Source organism: Octopus sinensis, linkage group LG3, assembly GCF_006345805.1.
Source record: "Octopus sinensis linkage group LG3, ASM634580v1, whole genome shotgun sequence".
Classification (NCBI taxonomy): domain Eukaryota; kingdom Metazoa; phylum Mollusca; class Cephalopoda; order Octopoda; family Octopodidae; genus Octopus; species Octopus sinensis.
In genome coordinates, this window is record NC_042999.1 from 140,461,991 (window position 1) to 140,481,990 (window position 20,000).

General features: G+C 34.6%; 1 protein-coding gene across 5 annotated transcripts in view; it reads right to left on the reverse strand.

Moving 5' to 3' along the window:
* The window catches only part of LOC115209959 (muscle calcium channel subunit alpha-1-like), a 460,467-nt gene that overhangs the window by 17,472 nt on the left and 422,995 nt on the right, over nucleotides 1-20,000 (reverse strand). For all 5 annotated transcript variants that reach the window (XM_029778602.2, XM_036501424.1, XM_036501423.1 and 2 more), the window contains 3 exons: nucleotides 16,265-16,445; nucleotides 13,569-13,674; nucleotides 10,485-10,529 (listed from right to left, as the gene is read on the reverse strand). In XM_029778602.2, coding sequence (XP_029634462.1) covers nucleotides 10,485-10,529; nucleotides 13,569-13,674; nucleotides 16,265-16,445 — 332 coding nt within the window. The remainder of the gene's footprint in view (nucleotides 1-10,484; nucleotides 10,530-13,568; nucleotides 13,675-16,264; nucleotides 16,446-20,000) is intronic.

A 20,000-nucleotide genomic window follows, 5' to 3' on the forward strand; every position in this document is an offset into this window, starting at 1 on the left:
AGGCCACACATACAAAAAAAAATCAAAGTTATCTTTTGTTGGTGTATCATTCAGAAAGTCCCATGAGCTCCATGCAACCTGCAGTTTGTCCATGACTGGTCTACATAATTAGAAGTATGAGATCAAAAGCAAGGTTTCCAACAGAGGATATTTTAGGGCCTCAATTGGTCAGTTCAGATCACATTAATAGATTAAACCACAACAATAACAAGTAATTTTATTTATGTTTCCATGTGGTTGGAGAGACAGTCTAGTTGTGCTTGATTGTTTATAACCAGAAGGATTTCACAATACAGTCTCCATTCCTCCAAATAGGAATTGAAGCTGTGTTCTATGGTGAGATAATTAGTCTTGTGGTGTCAGGTTATGTATCTAATGGTGTATCATGCATGGATTTGAAGTTAGCTACTGGTAGGTCATGATGATGCTATGTAGAAGTGTAATAATCTTTATATGATTAAGTAGGGATTGTTTATCCTGAAACTGTAGATGGGCCAGCTAAGGTTAAGGTGGTCTTTCCAGGGTACCAGTGACTAATGGTTAGAAGATTATTAACAAGGTATATTTTTAGTGACAACAATACAGAGGCAAAATTGACAAATACTATGCTAGGTGAATAAGGAGGGAGCTGGTAAGAAGGATGCTCCATGTAATGTTGAGTCCTAGAGTCTCCAGATGAAGCTGGACAAGAGGGTGGAGTTTTCTCTCTCCTTGCACCTAAAGGGGTGCGTATATTGTGTAAACCTTGCTTCAAATCATTGACTGTTAGGTCTATGTAGTGTCTTGTGATGCCATTGGATGATGTGAGGGTAGCTCTGTATACCACAACTTTGAAAGGTAAAAATCCTTCTAGTGAATTGTTAGTATGATTTTGGCAGTTATAGGCTGGAGTATGGGGTGGAGTCTTGGTAGGTGTATGTCTATTTCTGTTGCAGTGTGAAATATTGGAAGTAATATTATCCTAGTATGAATAGCTAATCTTAATGTTATGGGCAATAAAGACATTATAAAACTTATGGATATTTGAGAAATACTGTCTAATTAGGGACAGGAAACTTTTAGCTATATTAGTTGTTACATCTAGGTTGAATAGAGGATTGAGCCAGATCAGAATTCTCTTTCTAACTATCTTTGGTTTCAGCAGTGGGACATCCTCAATTTACTCTAAATTATCAGTGAACCCACTCTTTGCTTATGTCTCGTTATAATAGAGTATATTGATAAACTGGAGATTTTTCTATTGATACCTGTGACTAATTTCTTATTATATGCTGAGTTCCTCAGCATGTAAACTTAGACTTCAAGCTAGACAAATACTATCCCTACAGAAAATCTATAAACATGTTTTCTGCAGGGATAGTAGCTGTCTTGAAGTCTAGGATAATATTTAGTTAAATTGGCAGTAACAGTTATCTCAGGTTGGGCTTTTTGGAGATGCTTATAAAATTCTTCCTGAATTCCACCAGAGTGTGGTTACTCTCATTACTTAAGATTGCCAGGCCATTGTATAGGGTCAAGCTGTGTGAGTACATTTTTTTCTAAAGTATTCAGAATAAATATCTTGACAAGGTGAACCTGCAAGCTGAACTACAATGCCACAGAACAAGTTGATGACAGCAGCACAGTACTCCTGCTATATCAATCCAGTTGTCCTTTTGGTATCAAAATTGATAACATCAAGAGTATATATACTGACAATGCCTATCTCACTCTCAGAAGGGTTAATTAGCCTGCATTTAGAATTGGAAAGAAAGTTGTATTTGTGGTCCTTAAAAGTAATATATGGGAAGTCCACATATGATGGTCCACATAATCAATTTTTAGGAAAGTGGTTAGCTTCTTTGCTTCCATCTTTGTGTTGTTGTATGTTGGAATGTTGGTTTCATTGTATGTTCTGGTGATGGCATTAGAAAAATGTTGTTGGAGATAGTTAAAGTACTGATGGTGCTGATGTAGTGTCTATGATTATAGAGAATGAAGAAGGTACAATCGGGTATGGTAATGAACTGGAATTTCATGAACCAATGATGAAGGTGGTGAGGATGGGAATGATGGAGATAGAAATGAGATTGTGCCAAAGTAGATTATGATAGTGAAGTAGGTGATAGTGGTGGTTCTGCAAGTGGCAAAGGCAGTGACAAAAGGCACAATCTCCAATCATCTTTATCACATCCACCACCACCACCACTTCATTACATACCCAATTCCCTCTTCATCATCAATCACCATAGATGTAGCATCAGGAGCATCATTACCATTACTATCTCCAACATTGTTTACATCACCACCACCATTACCACAACCCTATTTCCACTATCATTTCTATCAATATTGACATCATCATCACTACCACCATCTATTCCACATGCTCCATCATTTCCATTAGCTCAAACACTGCAATCACTTATATTGGTTTCAAATTTTGGCACAAGGCTAGCAATTTTAGCACAGGGATAAGTTAATTACTTCAGCCCCAGTGCTCAACTGATACTTATTTTATTGACCTTGAAAGAGTGAAAAGGCAAAGTCAACCTTGAAAGAATTTGAACTCAGAACATAAAGACAGATGAAGTACTGCTAAGCACTTTGCTCAGTATGCAAACAATTCTGCCAGTTTGCCACTTTCCTACAATCACCTATATGACCACCGTCTACACTCACCACATTTAACACCATCACTATTGGATCTACATCTACCATTTTCTTCACCACCATCTTGATTAGCACCACAACTACCACTCTTTGCTTCATGATCATCATCCACCTTTGTTTAAGCATTGATCACCACTCCTACTTCTACCACCATCACTATCATCACTACTACATATCAATCCTTCTTCACCATCCACTACCTGCCACCTTAACACCATCACTGCCTTTTTTTATTATCTTCTGCATAGTTAACACCATCATCACCACCATTAACATATCCAGTACCAACTCAATACCATTACATCATCATCAGCAGCACAACCATGACACTTACTTCCACATACCCTTCCGATATACCCAGCATCTTGAACCAACTAACATAACTTATCTTTCTGCCCTTTTGTCTATCTTGTCTAAATTTCTGCATGTTTCTGTTTTCACCTTATAATTTAGTCCCTGATGTGCCTCCAGGTAAAACAAAATGTATTTTGTCAGACACTCAGGACACACACACTGAGAGAGAATTGAGAAGAAAGGCTGCAGCCTTAATAGAGATGCTTGCTACACAGCAACTCTCACATAACTATGGTTGTTGTTGTAAGTGCTGAAATAAAGGAATGACTTGACTAAACATAAACTAAAGATGATGGTAAAAGCTGGAATCTAAGAAACTGATGAAGGTCTAAGATGGCCAGAATAGTAATAAAATTCAAAAGGGTTCATAGATGTCAATAAGTTTGGTAGCCATGCAAAATAAATAAGTCTGACATTTTAGGGATATGGACACAATTCCCTGAATGGTCCTGTGTCCATATCAGAAGAAAAATGAAGAAAGAGAGAGAGAGAGAAAGAGAGAGAGAGAGAGAGAGAGAGAGAGAGAGAGAGAGAGAGAGAGAGAGAGAGAAAGAGAGAGAGAGAGAGAGAGAGAGAGAGAGAGAGAGAGAGAGAGAGAGAGAGAGAGAGAGAGAGAGAGAGACTCAAATAAAAAGTAACTTTTTGGACACAAATCTTTCAGTTGACCTCTGTCAGAAATGTCAGAGTTATGGCAATCAGATTTATTGGCACCTACAAATTCTTTTATATTCTATCTATAACGATAAATGGCTAAAGAAATACTCATCTGCTAAAGCCTAAACACATAAAAACCCAAACCAAAGGACATGCATTTCTTTGAAAGTCTTTACTCTTCAACATGCTTTTGTAAGAAAAAACCCATACAACTATATATGGCAGAGATCTATATAAGATCAAGCTATATAGCTATACGTATGAATACTTACATATATCAGTCTTCAATAATTTTGTTGTTGTAATAATAGTAGCAGATAATGATGACATTTAGACAAAAATAATAAGTAACAACTTCTGATTTAACTACTTTGTGCTAACATACTACCATACAATAGCTATAACTAACACATGCATTATAGTACACTGAAACAGCTCTATGTAAATATAGATGCTGACATCTACTATTATTAATTAATACATGCAACAAGGGTAGGAGACCTGAAGATTTACAGGTCAGAGTGAAGTACCTGACTGGTAACCTAGTGGTATAAAGACTTATGGCTTAGGATCCTACAGTTCTGAACTGAAGCTATATTCATGATCTGATTTAACTTTCAACTGAACTCATATTTCTTAAATTGGTAATCTGTACACTTGTAGATTCTTTTAATCTATACAGATTAAACCAAACTTAAGAGTGTACAGACTAAAATAATTAACAAATTGATATTTCATAACAATGTATATGATAATCGACTTGTTTAAAAAGATGGTATTCCTTTATGATATCATTGGAGAGAGAGAGAAAGAGAGAGAGAGGGAGGGCAAGGAAATCAAGGATTACAGAGAAGGGAGTTGAAGAGAGAGGTTATAAAAATGAGAGTAATGTAGACCTATACCTCTAATAAAGGAATAGCAGTCCAAGTTGAGTAAAATTGGAGGAAATAGTGAGTTGTAGAAGTGGTTCCTGTTATAACAGCACATAATTTAAATGAAGCATAGCATTTAGGTGTCTATATTGACCAGTGCCATTCTATCATGGAAAATGGCATACACACACCACAAATAACTTTAACAATATGTTTACTAGTGAAAAAGAAAAAAAAATCATTGAAACAGTCATAAGTTCAGTAATGAAAAGTTTAAATATTATAAACCCAGCCCATTTCAGGGTTCATAAAATTGGAGTTTATCATGATTTTAAACTGTTCTAAGAAGATGGAAGACATACTATTATAATCTGAATAGAGTGCTAATCTATCCTAGGTTGGTTTTCTCAAGCAGTTGCTCAGACACATTTGAAATCCAGAACATGATCCATCACATGTAGTTATTTTGTTGAAAAGGCCCCCTCCCACATAGTTTATTGTAATTGATTTATTTGAATTAATCAAAATTGTTACTAATTCATGACTTCAACTTGACTATTTGCAAAATGGTAGAGGTTTTGAACATTTAGATGTTTGCATATTGCTGCAATTGGAATATTTTACAACTGCTTTGAAGCTAACCAAAGTTAAGTGTTGTAGGAACAGCATCGTTGCTGAAGCAAGATTTGAACTCATATGAAGTTAATGTCAAGCTTTGTAGCCACAACTATGTGTGTGTGTGTGTGTGTGTGTGTAGGTACATATACACAAACAAACAGTATTCAATGTCAAGGGTTTGCAAGTTTATAAATATTGCAGCTGGTATCCTGTATCTAGTTATTTGAATTCCCCGACCAATAGACAAGATGATTTTGGTGTACATGCTTCATTCAGTGGGCATGCTGTTCGGTTCCTGCATGAACATTCAGCTTCATGTCAAGTATCTGGTAATAGGTAATCTTAACTGTGTCTATTGAACAACTCCCTATATTTTTGTTTTTGTGGGAAATATCTAATTTTAACTTAAGGTCAATCTTGCCTATATTAAGACCTAACATTGAATGAAAAGTGGGGTGCAGACAAAATGACCATCCTGTGCCATATTCTTCAGGTGGTGCCCTGGTTGGGTTTATAGATAATCTCATCTTTAAACCTGTGGGATGACATCAGCGGCTGGGGAGCTGACTGGAAGAGGAAGGACACGCAGGTGACATGCGCACAAGTAGGGGATGATTGCGGCCTTTTCGATCGGAGAAGCCGTGATTGCAGGATGTGTCATTACTTCGACAAGGTGATGGATAGCAGCAGCTATTTTTAGCGTTTTGGGACGGGCCATGTGGAAAGGTATGTTACCACCTGACAGGTCTGCGTTAACAATAGCCATTTGGAGGGAGTTAAGGATGGGCATTGCTGATGAGATTGTGAAGATTTTGAACAAGATATTTTTAGAGAGGGGTCCCGTGGAAGAACTGCTAATGGATAATGGGGCGGCATTTTGTTCAGAAGCGTCAAGGGATATGCTCGACTGGTGGAAAGTGCGTTGCTTGTTCAGAGCAGCGTATAGGCCGAGTGGTAACGAAATCGTAGAGAGGCACCATTGGACAATCAAGGCCATGGTGGAAAGAGGGCACATTTTGCTGCTGGAAGCAGTTTTCTAGTTTAACATGCCTCCCCGATCCGGACAAGCTGAAGAATCTGTGCCACACAGAGCAGTATTTAAATATGAATGGAACATCCCAGTAAAGCACCAGAGTGCCACGAGGAAGAGAAGGAATCTGCCTGCATGAAAATAGGGGAGGTAGTTTGTGTTAAGCCACCGAAGGTGCGCAGTACATCTCAATGGAGCAGAGGAATGGTGACAGCAGTCAATTCCAGAAACAACATCTCTGTGGATGGAATGCCACATCATGTTTTGGACCTTCACAGGATTGTTGCTTTGTTGCATGATGATTGTGGAGAGGAGGAGCCTAGCTTCAGGAGATCTCGATGCATAAGGTGGCTGCCCGGTTGGATGGTGGACTTTGACGTGGAGTAAGGGGGAAGTGATCTTTAAGATCAGGGAGGTGGGTGGGATGACATCAGCGGCTGGGGAGCTGACCGGAAGAGGAAGGGCACGCAGGTGACATGTGCACAGGCGAGGGATGATCACACCTTTTTCAATCGGGGAAGCTGTGAGTGCAGGACATATCAGTACTTCGACAAGGTGAGGGATAGCAGCTGCTATTTTTAGTGTTTCAGGACAGGCCATGTGGAAGGGTACGTCTGCGTCAACGAAGAGAAGGTAGGTGTCTTACTTCTAATCTCCTGCATTCACTACAAAATCTATGAATAGTTCTTTGATGACAGATTAAAGATTCTTCTGTTCACACTTGTTACAATGTTTTGAACACTAGGCAGTGGGGGTTGACAGGATCCTATGTTAACATGAGTTTCTCATTTTGTTTCCTAAAAGGTTTAAAAGAATCAGTACTAAAGTCTAGAGTGATGCCTAGAAAATTACTTTAAGGTTACTGTCTAAGGTTAGGGATCTAAACATCTCTATAATGTCTTTTCTTAACCTATCTAATATGTATCCATTAAAGATGGCTAGAGTGTCATCCATATTTAGGCCAAACTAGTGGAGGTGAATGTTTTAAAAACATCCACAACATATAGTCCAGTGAGATAATAGATGCCTATGTTATTGACTGAGCCTATACTCACATTAATATTACAGTTTTTTGTCAAAGAGCAAATTTTTTGTAGTATTGAATGTGACCTCTAAGTCTCTGTCACTTATAGGAGTACATAGCATAGTGGAGCACCTTAGTAAGTCATGGGTATCTAGTATCAAAGGGTAAAACCGAGGATATCAAACAGAGTGAACCTTGTGTATTTTTGAGTCAAGAGATAACCTAGTAGGTGTTACTTCATTAGGCAAGGTTAGAGGATTTCCAAATGCTAATGTTATGTATAAATATTTTCTTACTGATGAGTCCTGTTTCTGATTTGGTGGTTTATTAATCTACATTTAGAGTTGGTTGTAAACTTACTTTAATGGTCATTCATGGTGATTAAAGCATTGCATTTAGATAGTATTTCCAGTCTGTTGTTATATCTAAGCTTAAGTTTGTGTTTAGTATCAGTATTTACATTGTTGTAAGTTTGGAGCTTAGAATAATTTTAGGTAATATTGTAGAAGTCAGTTTCTATATGAAGTAGAAGTGGAGTCGTCTCTACCAGCTCAAATGGATAATTGGAAGCAAATAATTGGTAACAACATAGGAATGGTAGAAATCAAGTTCAAATAGTGATATGCTAACCACACTGCTTCCATCACTGACATGAGAAAATAACAGTTTTGTCTAATTAAATATGATGGCAAAAGGAGAATATCAACTATCAAATAAAATAGAAAAACTGTGATAATGTTAACTATGTGGGGCAGAAAAGATAACCAAACTGAATAGTATCAATGCTTCATCTAAATATTTAAAAGCACATGATTTGAATTTTTAGGCAGATGTCACCATTTTGATAAGTGATTATTAAAATTTTAGAAACCCATTACACCACCAGATTAGTTATACTTGGAGAGGAATAATAAATGTGTTAATTCACCTGTAATCTACATTCTAGAAACTTTTAAATGTAGCCATGCCTTCCAAGAAATCTTCTAGTAATATAAACTATTACAACTATTATAGAACTTCCTGTATCACCCCAATATAAATGTTTCATACATTTTTTTGAGATCACCTATCTAGTTCCATGCTAAACAACTATTAAATTGCTGGTAACATTTATAAATGTCAATTATAAGTATTAATATTCCAAGTATTTTGCAATTCTACTAGTGTAAGGGAAATAATTTAATAGACTAGCTATTAAATATATTCCTTATATTGTATTTTACATGAAAGGAAGAAGCTGCACATGAAAATTTCGAGCTATATTGCCATGTGAGTATACAGAATTGCATTAAGATCCCTTTGGAATTTTAATACTTCTGGGAGTTGTCATGTAACTAATTAGTGAGACTATACCTGAAGACTATTAATCAATACATATATACATATATTGTAAGCTAAAAACTTTACCATTACTCTGAGTTTAGTACTTGTGACCTTTGGACAAAGATTAAATGTGAAACTCTGATTACTGTTTAGTGTAGTTTTCAGATTCCAATGAATAAACATGAAACAAGACTTGTCTAAATCACTGATAATAACTGAAACAAATTCTCAAAAGACTGGAAAACAGTAAGTTTTCTCAATATGTACACATATCATTTTAATGTCCACTTTTTCATGCTTGCAACAGTCAATATTTTCCCTAGTCCTTCATACATGAACAACATACACACATATTTAGATGTCTAGAAATATTGAAGACCATAATAGTAAGGGATCAGATGTAGAATTACAGAATTTTTTCTATTTTCTGCTGACAATTATTTGCTTGTACACATTAATTTATGAACACTTTCTACAATATGTCACTGAATTGACTTCCAAAAACACAAACATAAGACTACATTTTCTATATATTTTCTACAACACAAATAACCTACTTTTTATTAATCTTTTATAGAATTAGTGCTGTAATTTTAACTACAACCCCAAAACATATGCTCTTTCATTACTATTAAATTATCGTACCAATAAGATTGGAAGGAATATATTTTTTTAGCATATGAGAAGTATAGGAAAAATCATATACAATTCATTATGGCTCTTTTCTCTGAACATTCTTATAATTTCTTACAACTCTATGGGTGTATAAGTGTAGTAGAAAAGTAAATGTAATAGATGAATAAATGGAGGAGACAGGCATCAAAATAATAATAATAATAATAAACATTTACTGAATGTAACTGATATAAACGTTTTATGAAAGTGAAGATATTATCTGTCTTTGTATGTACATAGTGTATTATTAGTAATTTGCTCCTCACAATTTTCCTAATATTGCAGTTTAAATATATAACTTCAATATATTTTCTATTTAAATATCTGCAAACACAGACGCATATGTCTTTGTGTATGTGTTCATCTATATGTATCTATGTATGCATGTTATATATATATATATATATATATAAACACACATATACACATTATCATCATCATTTTAACATCCACATTTACATGCTTGTATGGGCTGGACAGAATCCTTTTGTCAAGCCTCATTTCTTTTCCAGGCAAGGGAATATTTTCCAGAACATGGAAGACTGGAATTAAGTGACATTACTTGTAGGATGGTAACACTTATTTACAGCTATTGTGTGTTATCAAGACAAAGAGACTCTCATCCCCCACCTATATAAATACATACACACATATAACAGGCTTCTTTTAGTGTCCAGCTACTACACCCACACAAAAGGTTTTGATCAGCCTAGGGCTATAGAAAAAGATACTTGCCTAAGGTACCATGCAGTGGATCTGAACTTGAAAAAACACACATACACACACACACATACTGAAGATAGTTGCATTTATTGATTCCAAAAAATACTTATTAACATAACTATGGAGAACAATCCTACAACTACATAGTCACCTACAAAAGATCATGCAAGTTGCCTGAATTCTGAATTTATATTGTTCAGTTTGTGGTTACTTTCAGAATGGCAAGGACTCAATCTGGATTACAAGAGTGTGCATTTTGTGTATTTGTGTGTATAGCCACACACATGTACACACTTATGTATTATTTATATATATCGGGGAGAAAGAGATAGATAGATAGATAGATAGAGAGAGAGAGAAAGAGAGAGAGAGAGAGGTCATGCAAAATATCAGTGACTATTCATGTAAGATAAAAGGAAAGTATCTCTAAAACAAAAGTAGCAGATGAAGATGTGGCAGTAAAATAAGCTAAATATTGAACCAGATAGAAGAAAAACTAAAAGAAACAAAACAAACAAGCAAGCCTTCAAGCACAAACGTTGCACTTTTGAAAACCCACCTCTTGGTCTTTTCCATCTTTTCTTAAAGAACATAAATCTATGACCTATATGTGCACAAAAAGATTCTCTCGTTTAGTGAAGCACACAAGGAGGTGACAAATAAATACATTTCACAAAGGGTTCAAACAAGACAATGAAAATTAAAAGAAAAAATGGAGTCCAGATTCAAAAAAAGGGGGTATATTCTCCCTAACCCCAATATCACCTTCCCAAAATTAAACATAGATAGGATGTTACTAAAGTTGGTTATTTATGTTTCATAGAGAGAGAGAGAGTTAGTTCCTCTGCATTTTATATACTCTTTATAATCCTTCTAGACTAGAGAGAACATAGATAAGAAGATAACATTAATGTAGTTTATACTTGTTATAAATTGTTTCAGAACTGTGATTAGAGAAGAGAAGGAAGTATGGACAGGTAGAGGGTTTCAGAGGATTGCAAGCATGTTGAAAGAATAAAATTTAGTATGGTGACTGGGAGATGAGAAGCAATGCAAATAAAAAGGACAGGAATAATCAGATTCACTCCCCACTGAGTTCATTATTTATTTCACACTAATTAAAATTTTGGGTTTCTTTCTTTCACCTTGAAGTTATTGACTTGGCACAGTAATTTTAATTAATTAAAATTTCTTTATTTCTATATGAAATATGATGGTCCTTACTTCACTATTAAGTAGAGAGGTGACAAGGTCACAACTTTCTGATTGGTGTGTAGATTATTTAGTGGATCAAAGTTCATATATGAGCAGGATGGTTTTGCTTTTGAATACAACCCAGAATATCTATATTTGAATATATATATGTTCAGAAGTTGCCCTGATCCATATGTAAAATAATATTCTAGTGTATGGCTTTTTTATTAATAGCTAGTGAATACCGAAGTACATTTAGATCTTTAAGAGAAAACCTAGCCTTTTGTGATTCATGAAGACTTGGTCATGTACCAGTGCAAGGTCATCAATGGATGAAAGCTTTTGAATTCTCTAAAAAAACAAAACTGTATTTTGGAAAAATGCAAAATACAAATGTTTTTTTTTCTTTGAAAATATAAACAAACATATAAATTTAAGCAGTAATGGTGAGAATAAAGTATAGATAAATAGATAGAGAGAGAGAGAGAGGTGCAGAGAGAGGGAGAGAGAGAAAGAGAGAGAGAGAGAGAGAGAGAGAGAGAGAGAGAGAGAGAGAGAGAGAGAGAGAGAGAGAGAGAGAGAGAGAGTATGGGTATAATTTGTGTCCAGGTTTGGGGCTAGCAAAAATTTGATTCAGATTTTCATTGTTGGAAGTATATTTCTGGCGGGAGGATATATATAGGTATTAGTCAGAGATGCCTATGGATGTAGGTTTAAATGTTAGGGAAAGTTCTTTAACAAATGTTCCAAAGTCATGAGCATTAGAAAACAGAAGGTATGCTTTGTGTGATCCAGTTTTGTTTTACTACTGGTTGCAATTTCAATTCAGTTATATTGCTAATTCTCTCACAAGATGTGAGCATCAATGGAGTTAAATCACCTACTGTTGGATATGTTGATTAAGAAATCAAATATATAAAAGCAGTGCTTTTATATATTTGATTTCTTAATCAACATATCCAACAGTAGGTGATTCAACTTCATTGATGCCAGTTACTTAAAAATATTATTTCATCAATGCAAGTAAATATTTTAAAGTTTTATATGAATTAATTTCTCTTACTTGATTTGTACTATCAAAAATAATTTAGGAGGGACTCTTAATGCCATAATTAATAATTGGATAAAATGAGAAAACATTTTAGAAAATGTAGTCATTTATATCTGAGGTCCATTTTTTCCTTTAATGAACAAATAATTAAGACAGTTTTAATGAAGCAACAAAATCAGAGATCAGTTTGACGAAACAGAGCTGAAACATGTAGTAGTTGTTATATTGACAATTACATAAGCTTGGTAAGAATAGTTGAAATGTCAGACTAAAAAGATCAGTTAATATTACTGGGTTGTTGTGGTATAGAAGAGAGATGGAGTGATACAAAGACAAAACCAAATGTCTTAATGCATTAGAGTTGTACATTCAAACATACTGTTCACAACAGAGGTGCACAATGTACAAGAGGGCAAAATACTTTAACTCAGACACTCATTGACCAGGTAAAGGAATACTTTTCATAGGCATAGTTATATATTATATGTATTAATATAAGCACATGTGCTTCAATTTAAATTACAAGCATAAATGCAGATCCTCGTGAGAAGACAGAATTTCAGAAAATTCGTAAATCAGTTTTATGAATGTTAAGTAGGTCGTTATTTGGAAGGGAATTTTATTTAAAATGTTATTAAAAAAAAGGTAATATAAAAACTATTCTAATAAATTATAATCAAGATAACTTTGTGTTTATGCTGTGCTTTAGAGACTGGGATAATATTATAAAAAAGGCTACAGCACTAATGTAAATAAATAGCTATCAAATCCAGTTTAACTTCATCTTCAAATGATTAGTAGAGAGTGAAGTACTTTAAGCAGATATATGGCATGTATACATGTATATTTTTTTATGAGTAATATAATATAAAGGATAGAAGATAGGGTTTTATTAAACCATGTACTCTTGTTACAATTATGAATAACTGAAAGGTGTGTTTACTTTTGGAGATTTTATAAAGGCCATACTTATTTTAATTCAGTCTCCTTTAGTTTGTATATAAGTAAAAAAAATCTATTGAGAAGACAGATATTAGATTGAAAATTATTCAGAAAAAATATTTATTAAGAATAAGTAAGAAGAAAAATAAGTTAAAAACCAAAAGCAGAGAAATTGAAAAGCAGCATTTTTCAAGCAAGATAACTTGAAAATTTGTTATTAATAAATGTTTAACGAAAGAGTGCTAGTTCTTTCAATCCAATTATATTATGAAATAAAACAAAGTTTTAGAAGCTCAAGTGGTTAACAAAATCTTCATTACCAAAATAATATTGCATGTAGTAGTAGAATATTTATTATTAGAAAAGTTGAATTATAAAATAATAAAAAATAAATTTTAGTGAAAGATCCGCACTTTGGATAATATACAGAACATTAGGTAAAAAAAGTGAATATACCTGGACTGAGGTAGGGGTATTTTTGATTAGCTGCAGGTATGGATTGATCTCGTGGATCAGTTGACATATATTTAGTTCCAGGAGGGACTCCAGCTACAGCCATAGCCTGGGTAAGAAAAAAGAAAGAAGAAAGAAAAAAGACAAAATAATTAGATCATTAGTCTGGTCTGACTGAGTAGTCCAAGGTATGGTAATATATTTTTCAGAAGTAACAGGTGTTCTATATGTGTACAAAAGTTATGAGTTAATAAGTTAGTGAATCTATTAACTTGAAATCCATAACCTATTATTAGAAACTACTCATCATAATTTACTTTATCACCATCATCATCATTTAATTTCCACTTTTCCATGCTTGCATAGGTCAGATGGATTTTGTGGATGCAAATTTTCTACAGCCAAATGTTATTTCTCTCACCAACCTTCACCTGTTGCTAAGCAAGATATTTCCCATGGTCAGACATATTTTTCACAGAAGTCTGGAAACAAATATCATTTGTATGACGGTCATTTACAACCATCATGTGATGTCAAGACAAGGAGACACACATGCAACTTTACCAGTTTTTGCCTACTAAATCCACTCACAGGGCTTTGGTTGGCCCAGAGTCATAGTACAAGACACTTGCCCAAGATACTGTGCAGTGGGATTGAAACTAAGACCACATGGTTTGGAAGCAAGCTTCTTAAATACTCAGCCAAGCTTGTACCTATTTTACTATAATTTATTAAATACGCTTGTAACACTTCATGTTCATTGACAGTTAGGCTTGCTAGTTACAAATATCTGGTTTCTCTCGCTGCTTATCCTATTAATTCTACAATAGTATCTACTTTCTTCAATCAATTAATTGCTTAGCTGCTCCACTAATGCCACTTGATATGTATACTTTCTCTTCTTATCAAGCCCACAATGTTACACACAGTAGACCTTGCACAAATCCCTTTTACATGCATCTTTCTTCCTCGAGTGTTAATTCCCTCATTCCTACACTGACTGCAATTGTATTGATTTCATCAGTCTTAAAAGGCTTAGAACTATACCTTCCTTTTGACAAAGCTAAAACAAAAGAAATTAGAAACTCAGTCTTCATTCACACACAGAAGGGCTGTGATGCTGAGACCTGTGTAGTTCATGATATTGTTGACCAGGATTTTCTTTGTTTGCCTTTTCTCTACATTCATTGTGTGCCCTAGAAAATTTGTTTTTGACAAGGGGCTGAGGCAAGACAAGTATTTGTACCACTGCTGCAAAGCAAAACAAGTATTTGTACCACTGCTGCATCCAACCTACTTGGTGGTTTACTGCGTGTCAAAGCTATTTGTCTAGAGCAGTGTACAAGATGCATAACACATTCTGAAGAACTTTAGTTTAAATACCTGAACAGAAAAATAAAAATCACCAAGTACTTGTCCAGTTTGAGCTCCATAGGAAAACTGATGGAATTACTTTATCATATAATGTTTAGCTTTGTCACGACAGATGAGGCCAGACTAAAATGTTATTTTCTTGGATGATTCATCCTTTACCTTATTTCTGACCACCAGCCAAGTATATGTGTGGAGACAGCCAAAAGAAGCATTTGACCAAAACTGCCTTCTTCCATCTGTTAAACATGGAGGATCTGTGATGGTCAGGGGGTGGGTGGGCTATATCTTGGAAATCTGCCGGCCCAATGGTTTCCTGTTATGGCAGAATTAATACTCAAGACTATTTAAGCATTTTATCTGATCAGATTCATCCTATAGTTGCAGAACAGTTTCCGGAGGGAAATGCAATCTTTCAGGATAATAATGCACCAATTCACACATCTAAATTTGTTATCGAATGGCACAAGGACATTCTAGTGAAGTTGAACATCTTATCTGGCCACTACAGTCCTCAGATCTCAATATTATTGAACATTTATGGTGCATTTTAGAAAAACAAGTAAGGAGTCGATATCCTTCACCATCGTCACTACAAGAACTGGAGACTGTTTTAGCTGAAGAATAGACAAAAATTCCTTTGGAAACAATTCAAACTTTGTATGAGTCCATACCTCATAGAATTCAAGCTGTAATTACTGCTAATGGCAGTCCTGCACTATATTAAAATAAATTTGTTTGAAATTTTAAGGTGTTTCCATTATTTTGTCCAATCCTTGTATATATATATATATATATATATATATATATACTGGCTAAAAATCTTTGTAACTCTTTTTCTCCAATTAAAAATCTCTGTACATTGATCACTGCAGGTTTGAAAGGACTATGCTCTACTGACATGGTCTAATAAAACAAAAACATGTTGATAGTTGTCACCTTCTCTGCTAACAAAGATCGTATTTTCCTCTTAAGCATAAAAATTCAACTTTTAGGGAAATTAAATTTCTTGAAATTATTTTCCCCTTCTTTTTAAGTCTCTAACAATTACCAAAGAGACAAATTTCGATACATTAATTTTTTTGATTTGATTGTATATACCATTTAATACATCTTCACCTAAATGAATTAACTTGTTATACACTGTTTCAAAATATATATATTTCTCATAAATATGGCAGTCCTATGAAAACAATTTGATAGCCATAATTATTTTGGTTTAGCATTTATCAAAGGAATTGAATTTACAAATAAATCTGAAATACAAACCACACACACTATTTGCTAATTTTGATAAAGAAAATAGATTGTGGTAACATTTTTCTTACCTGTCTCTGGGCTAATTTTAAGGGCTGTGCAATCTTTTTAACTAAGGGGTTTTCATCACTGCCCTGTTTACCTATACACGATAGTTTGATAGAAGCACCTCTCTTACTGACTTTTCTGGAAGCTGGAGGGGGAGAAGGTGGTGTTTGTTCTCTTTCATAATCACTGTCTTCTTGGGGAAGACTAAAAAAATAGAAAAGCAATGAGAATATATGATAGTAAATGTTATAATATATAACAGTGATTTCTACAGTAAAGTTATAAATTCTCATATCTGAATGATAGCTGAATATGTTAAAAAGAAAGAAAAACAGATGATAAATGAAAACAATACATTAATTTTTCCAAACAACAATTTTTTAATAATAATTCATGGAGTGCACACAGAACAGCAAGTATCCAAACTATATCATATTTATTCATTCTTAATACATTCTGGCAGATTTGAATGTGAATGTCTAATTGCTGTTTTATGTCATTGGTGCCTTAAGGCTTTAGAAAATTACAAAGAGTTGAAAGCAGTTCCCAGATTATGAATTTAAATCACATCTGATTTGAGTTGAGATAATGTCTACCTCTTATCAGCAAAAGAAAGTCAGGCAATTCATATCCTGCTTTTGGTAATGTATTGTATCCATAGCTAGGTCACTTATCTGATACTAAGACTAGACTAACTAGCTGCAAATAGGTGTCATAAGGTCATATAATTAAAAACTTGATGTCACATGTAGCTCCAATTCATTATAAGAAATGACTGTTTTGTTAACAGACCTGATCAAATCCTAACATGTATATAATTTGGTAAGGGATAGGTTCTCCAACTAAGGTGTCTTGCTCAAGATACAATATTTTAAAATAAATTCCTTAGTTAGAGCTCTTATAATTCAATACATTATAGGACTTATTTTATCTCTCACTAAATATAAAGTGGGGGATTGTATAATAAAGATTTTTTAAGTCGACAGAAGTAGACAATTTCCAGAGAAAAGTATAATTGAATTTACCCAATACATGTTTGGTGTTTCTTTTATTGATCCTACATAGATAAAAGACAAAAGTCTCTCTTACCAAGATTTGATCTTAAATGCCCTGTTATTTCTAATTGTTCATTACCTTTATGGACTGTTTTATCTGTATTGATCAGCACTAAGTGATGAAACCATAACATAATTGCCAACCAAGTGTGGCATCCTATACATGACAGTGCTACTGACGTTTATAGTTCCAGAATGTTTATTGTTAGCCAGCTGGAGATGTCTTCCTGGGGCTATAAACATCAGTAGCGCTGTCTTGTATAGGATGCCACACTTAGTTGGCAATAATATGTTATGGTTCTGTACTGCTACTGTTTATATCTCACTACTTTTGCACAATTTTTTGTCTAGATTAAGAAGTGTAGTAGGGTTAGAATTTGTAAAATGGGTTTATATTACATTTTGGAATGTTATTGATGTGACAAAGTAGTTGATTATTTAGCAACAGGAACTGTTGGGATTGGAGTTTGCTGCTACAACAAACTGTGTTTCACTTCCACGTCCAGGATGTCTTACCTTTTGGAGTATTTTGATTTCTCTGTGTATATGACATGTATGCAGTCACTGACACAAATGTGTGCTACTTTATTTTCTTTGTTGTTTGTTGCAATTTGCTGTAGAGAAATTGGGGCCCAAGCAGGACTGGTACAATATCTAACATATTGTCTGTAACACATTTTATTGTTTATATAGATAAAATATTGGTACTGTGAGTACTAGTTTACTTTCTTTACTATGCCTTCTAAATGAGCTGTGATAGTTGCAGACATGTGTATAATTCCGAGGATTTTTGTCTGTGTGTGTTATATTTGATATTCTTTGCTGTTTCTGCTAAGAAGGAAGTTGAATTTGGTAGATACTACTTTTAATCTGTTTGGAACCAAGTTTCTAAGTGATTGATGCAGAATTGGGGAAGCTGTGCAGCTGTGTTTGAGAAACCATAAGAGGATATGACTCATATCATTGGTGTGGTTGTAAGGAAGTTTGACTAGGAACAGGTTGAAAAAAAAGTGGATGACAAGGTGGATTTATTTTGGAACTCAGGATATTGCAAATTCTAAATGAGTTGGAGCTGACCTGATAATTTGCTAAACTGTATGTTTGCATTACTTCTCAAGGTGTTGGATAGTTGGGAATAGAGTGAGATGTTTTGCTGATATTGATAGCAGTAAAAATGGTGTGTACTGAGAGTATTTTGTTGTTGAAACTGTCAGGTATTCCTTGATCATAATAAATGATAACCCAAGCAAAAAACCAACCAGTATGGAGAAAGCTTATCAAGTCATGCCAAAGCCATAACCAGTCGTAGTCATGACAACTAACAGCAGATATGGTTATTTGGCAGTGCAGAATTATGATCAAAAGCATTACAGCCATAACCATTCCTTATTTTTGTACATCTAGGACAAAACTGGCCCATATATCCCTTCTTTTTTGAGATAGTAGTTGTCAGGGTCAAAGCCAGTGCCATCTGACTGGTAGCCATGCCAGTGGCACATAAAATACACCGTTTGAGCATTGGGCCTCATGGAGGCAGTGACAAGTGGCCGAGACCTTTACCAATATACCGTGCTTATGAGGACCTGCCAAGCCAAGTGAGATCATAGTCGAGGCTGATGCTGGTGTCATGTCAATGGCACCAGTGGCACGTAATAGGCACCCACTACACTCTTGAAGTTGTTGGCATTAGGATGGGCATCTAGCCATAGAAACCATGCCAAATCAGACTGGAACCTGATGCAGCTCCCTGGCTTGCCAGTTTTCAGTAAAACTGTCCAAACCATGCCATCATAGAAAGCGGATGTTTGATGATGATGATAATTTGAAGGAATTTGTTTGCTTTCTTTAGCGGGTTGAACAATTGCGTATGAATTCCCTAGTTGGTTTGTATTGTGGCTGATGTAGAGGTTTTAAATTACTACACTGGAAAGTAGAATGTGATATCAATAATGCATCTTCCATGATTTTGATGATGTGCATAGGGAAGTGACGGGTGTGTGGAACGATGTTCTGGTTGAACTTTTGTTAGGTTTTATCAATAAAACTGTACTTATTCTTGATTTTAGTTCTGATGTTATTGTGTCTCCTCAGTGTTATCTGTTCTATTTTGAATCAGGATGAGTTGTGTTTCTTGTATTTTTCCATGATGGTACTTGAGAATGTGTTAAGTGGTTGTAGTTGGGGATGTGTAACCTGACACTATGGCTGGAAAATTTGGTGGTGATATGTACACACTTATGTTTATTATGCTTTTTATCTTGACTGTTTGTTTTCCTAGCATGTTGTTTTGCTGGATTAGCGTTTGAGTTCTTTTGTGATATCTATGCGTTAGACGCAGGATTTCTTGTATGTTATGGGGCATCCACTAAATCTTTGATTAGATCTACATAACTGGAGTGTAGTAAGTGAGATTACAGGTTGAGATTATGTCTCTTGTATCATTGCAATGTGAATGTTGTGCATGAGAGAGATGATGGTGTTTTTATGCCATATTGTATTGTACAATGTATTTAGCTTTGCTGTATTATAGTTATGTGATGTACATAGGCTACTTCAGTAATTTTACATTTTACATGTGTATATTGTTTTTGATGTGGGATTTGAAGATCTTAATAGGTAGAGAATGTCAGTTTTTCCAGTTATCAATGATTTGTAGTATGATTATGCATGTTCTTGATAATTTGAGTTATATGTTTGGATATGT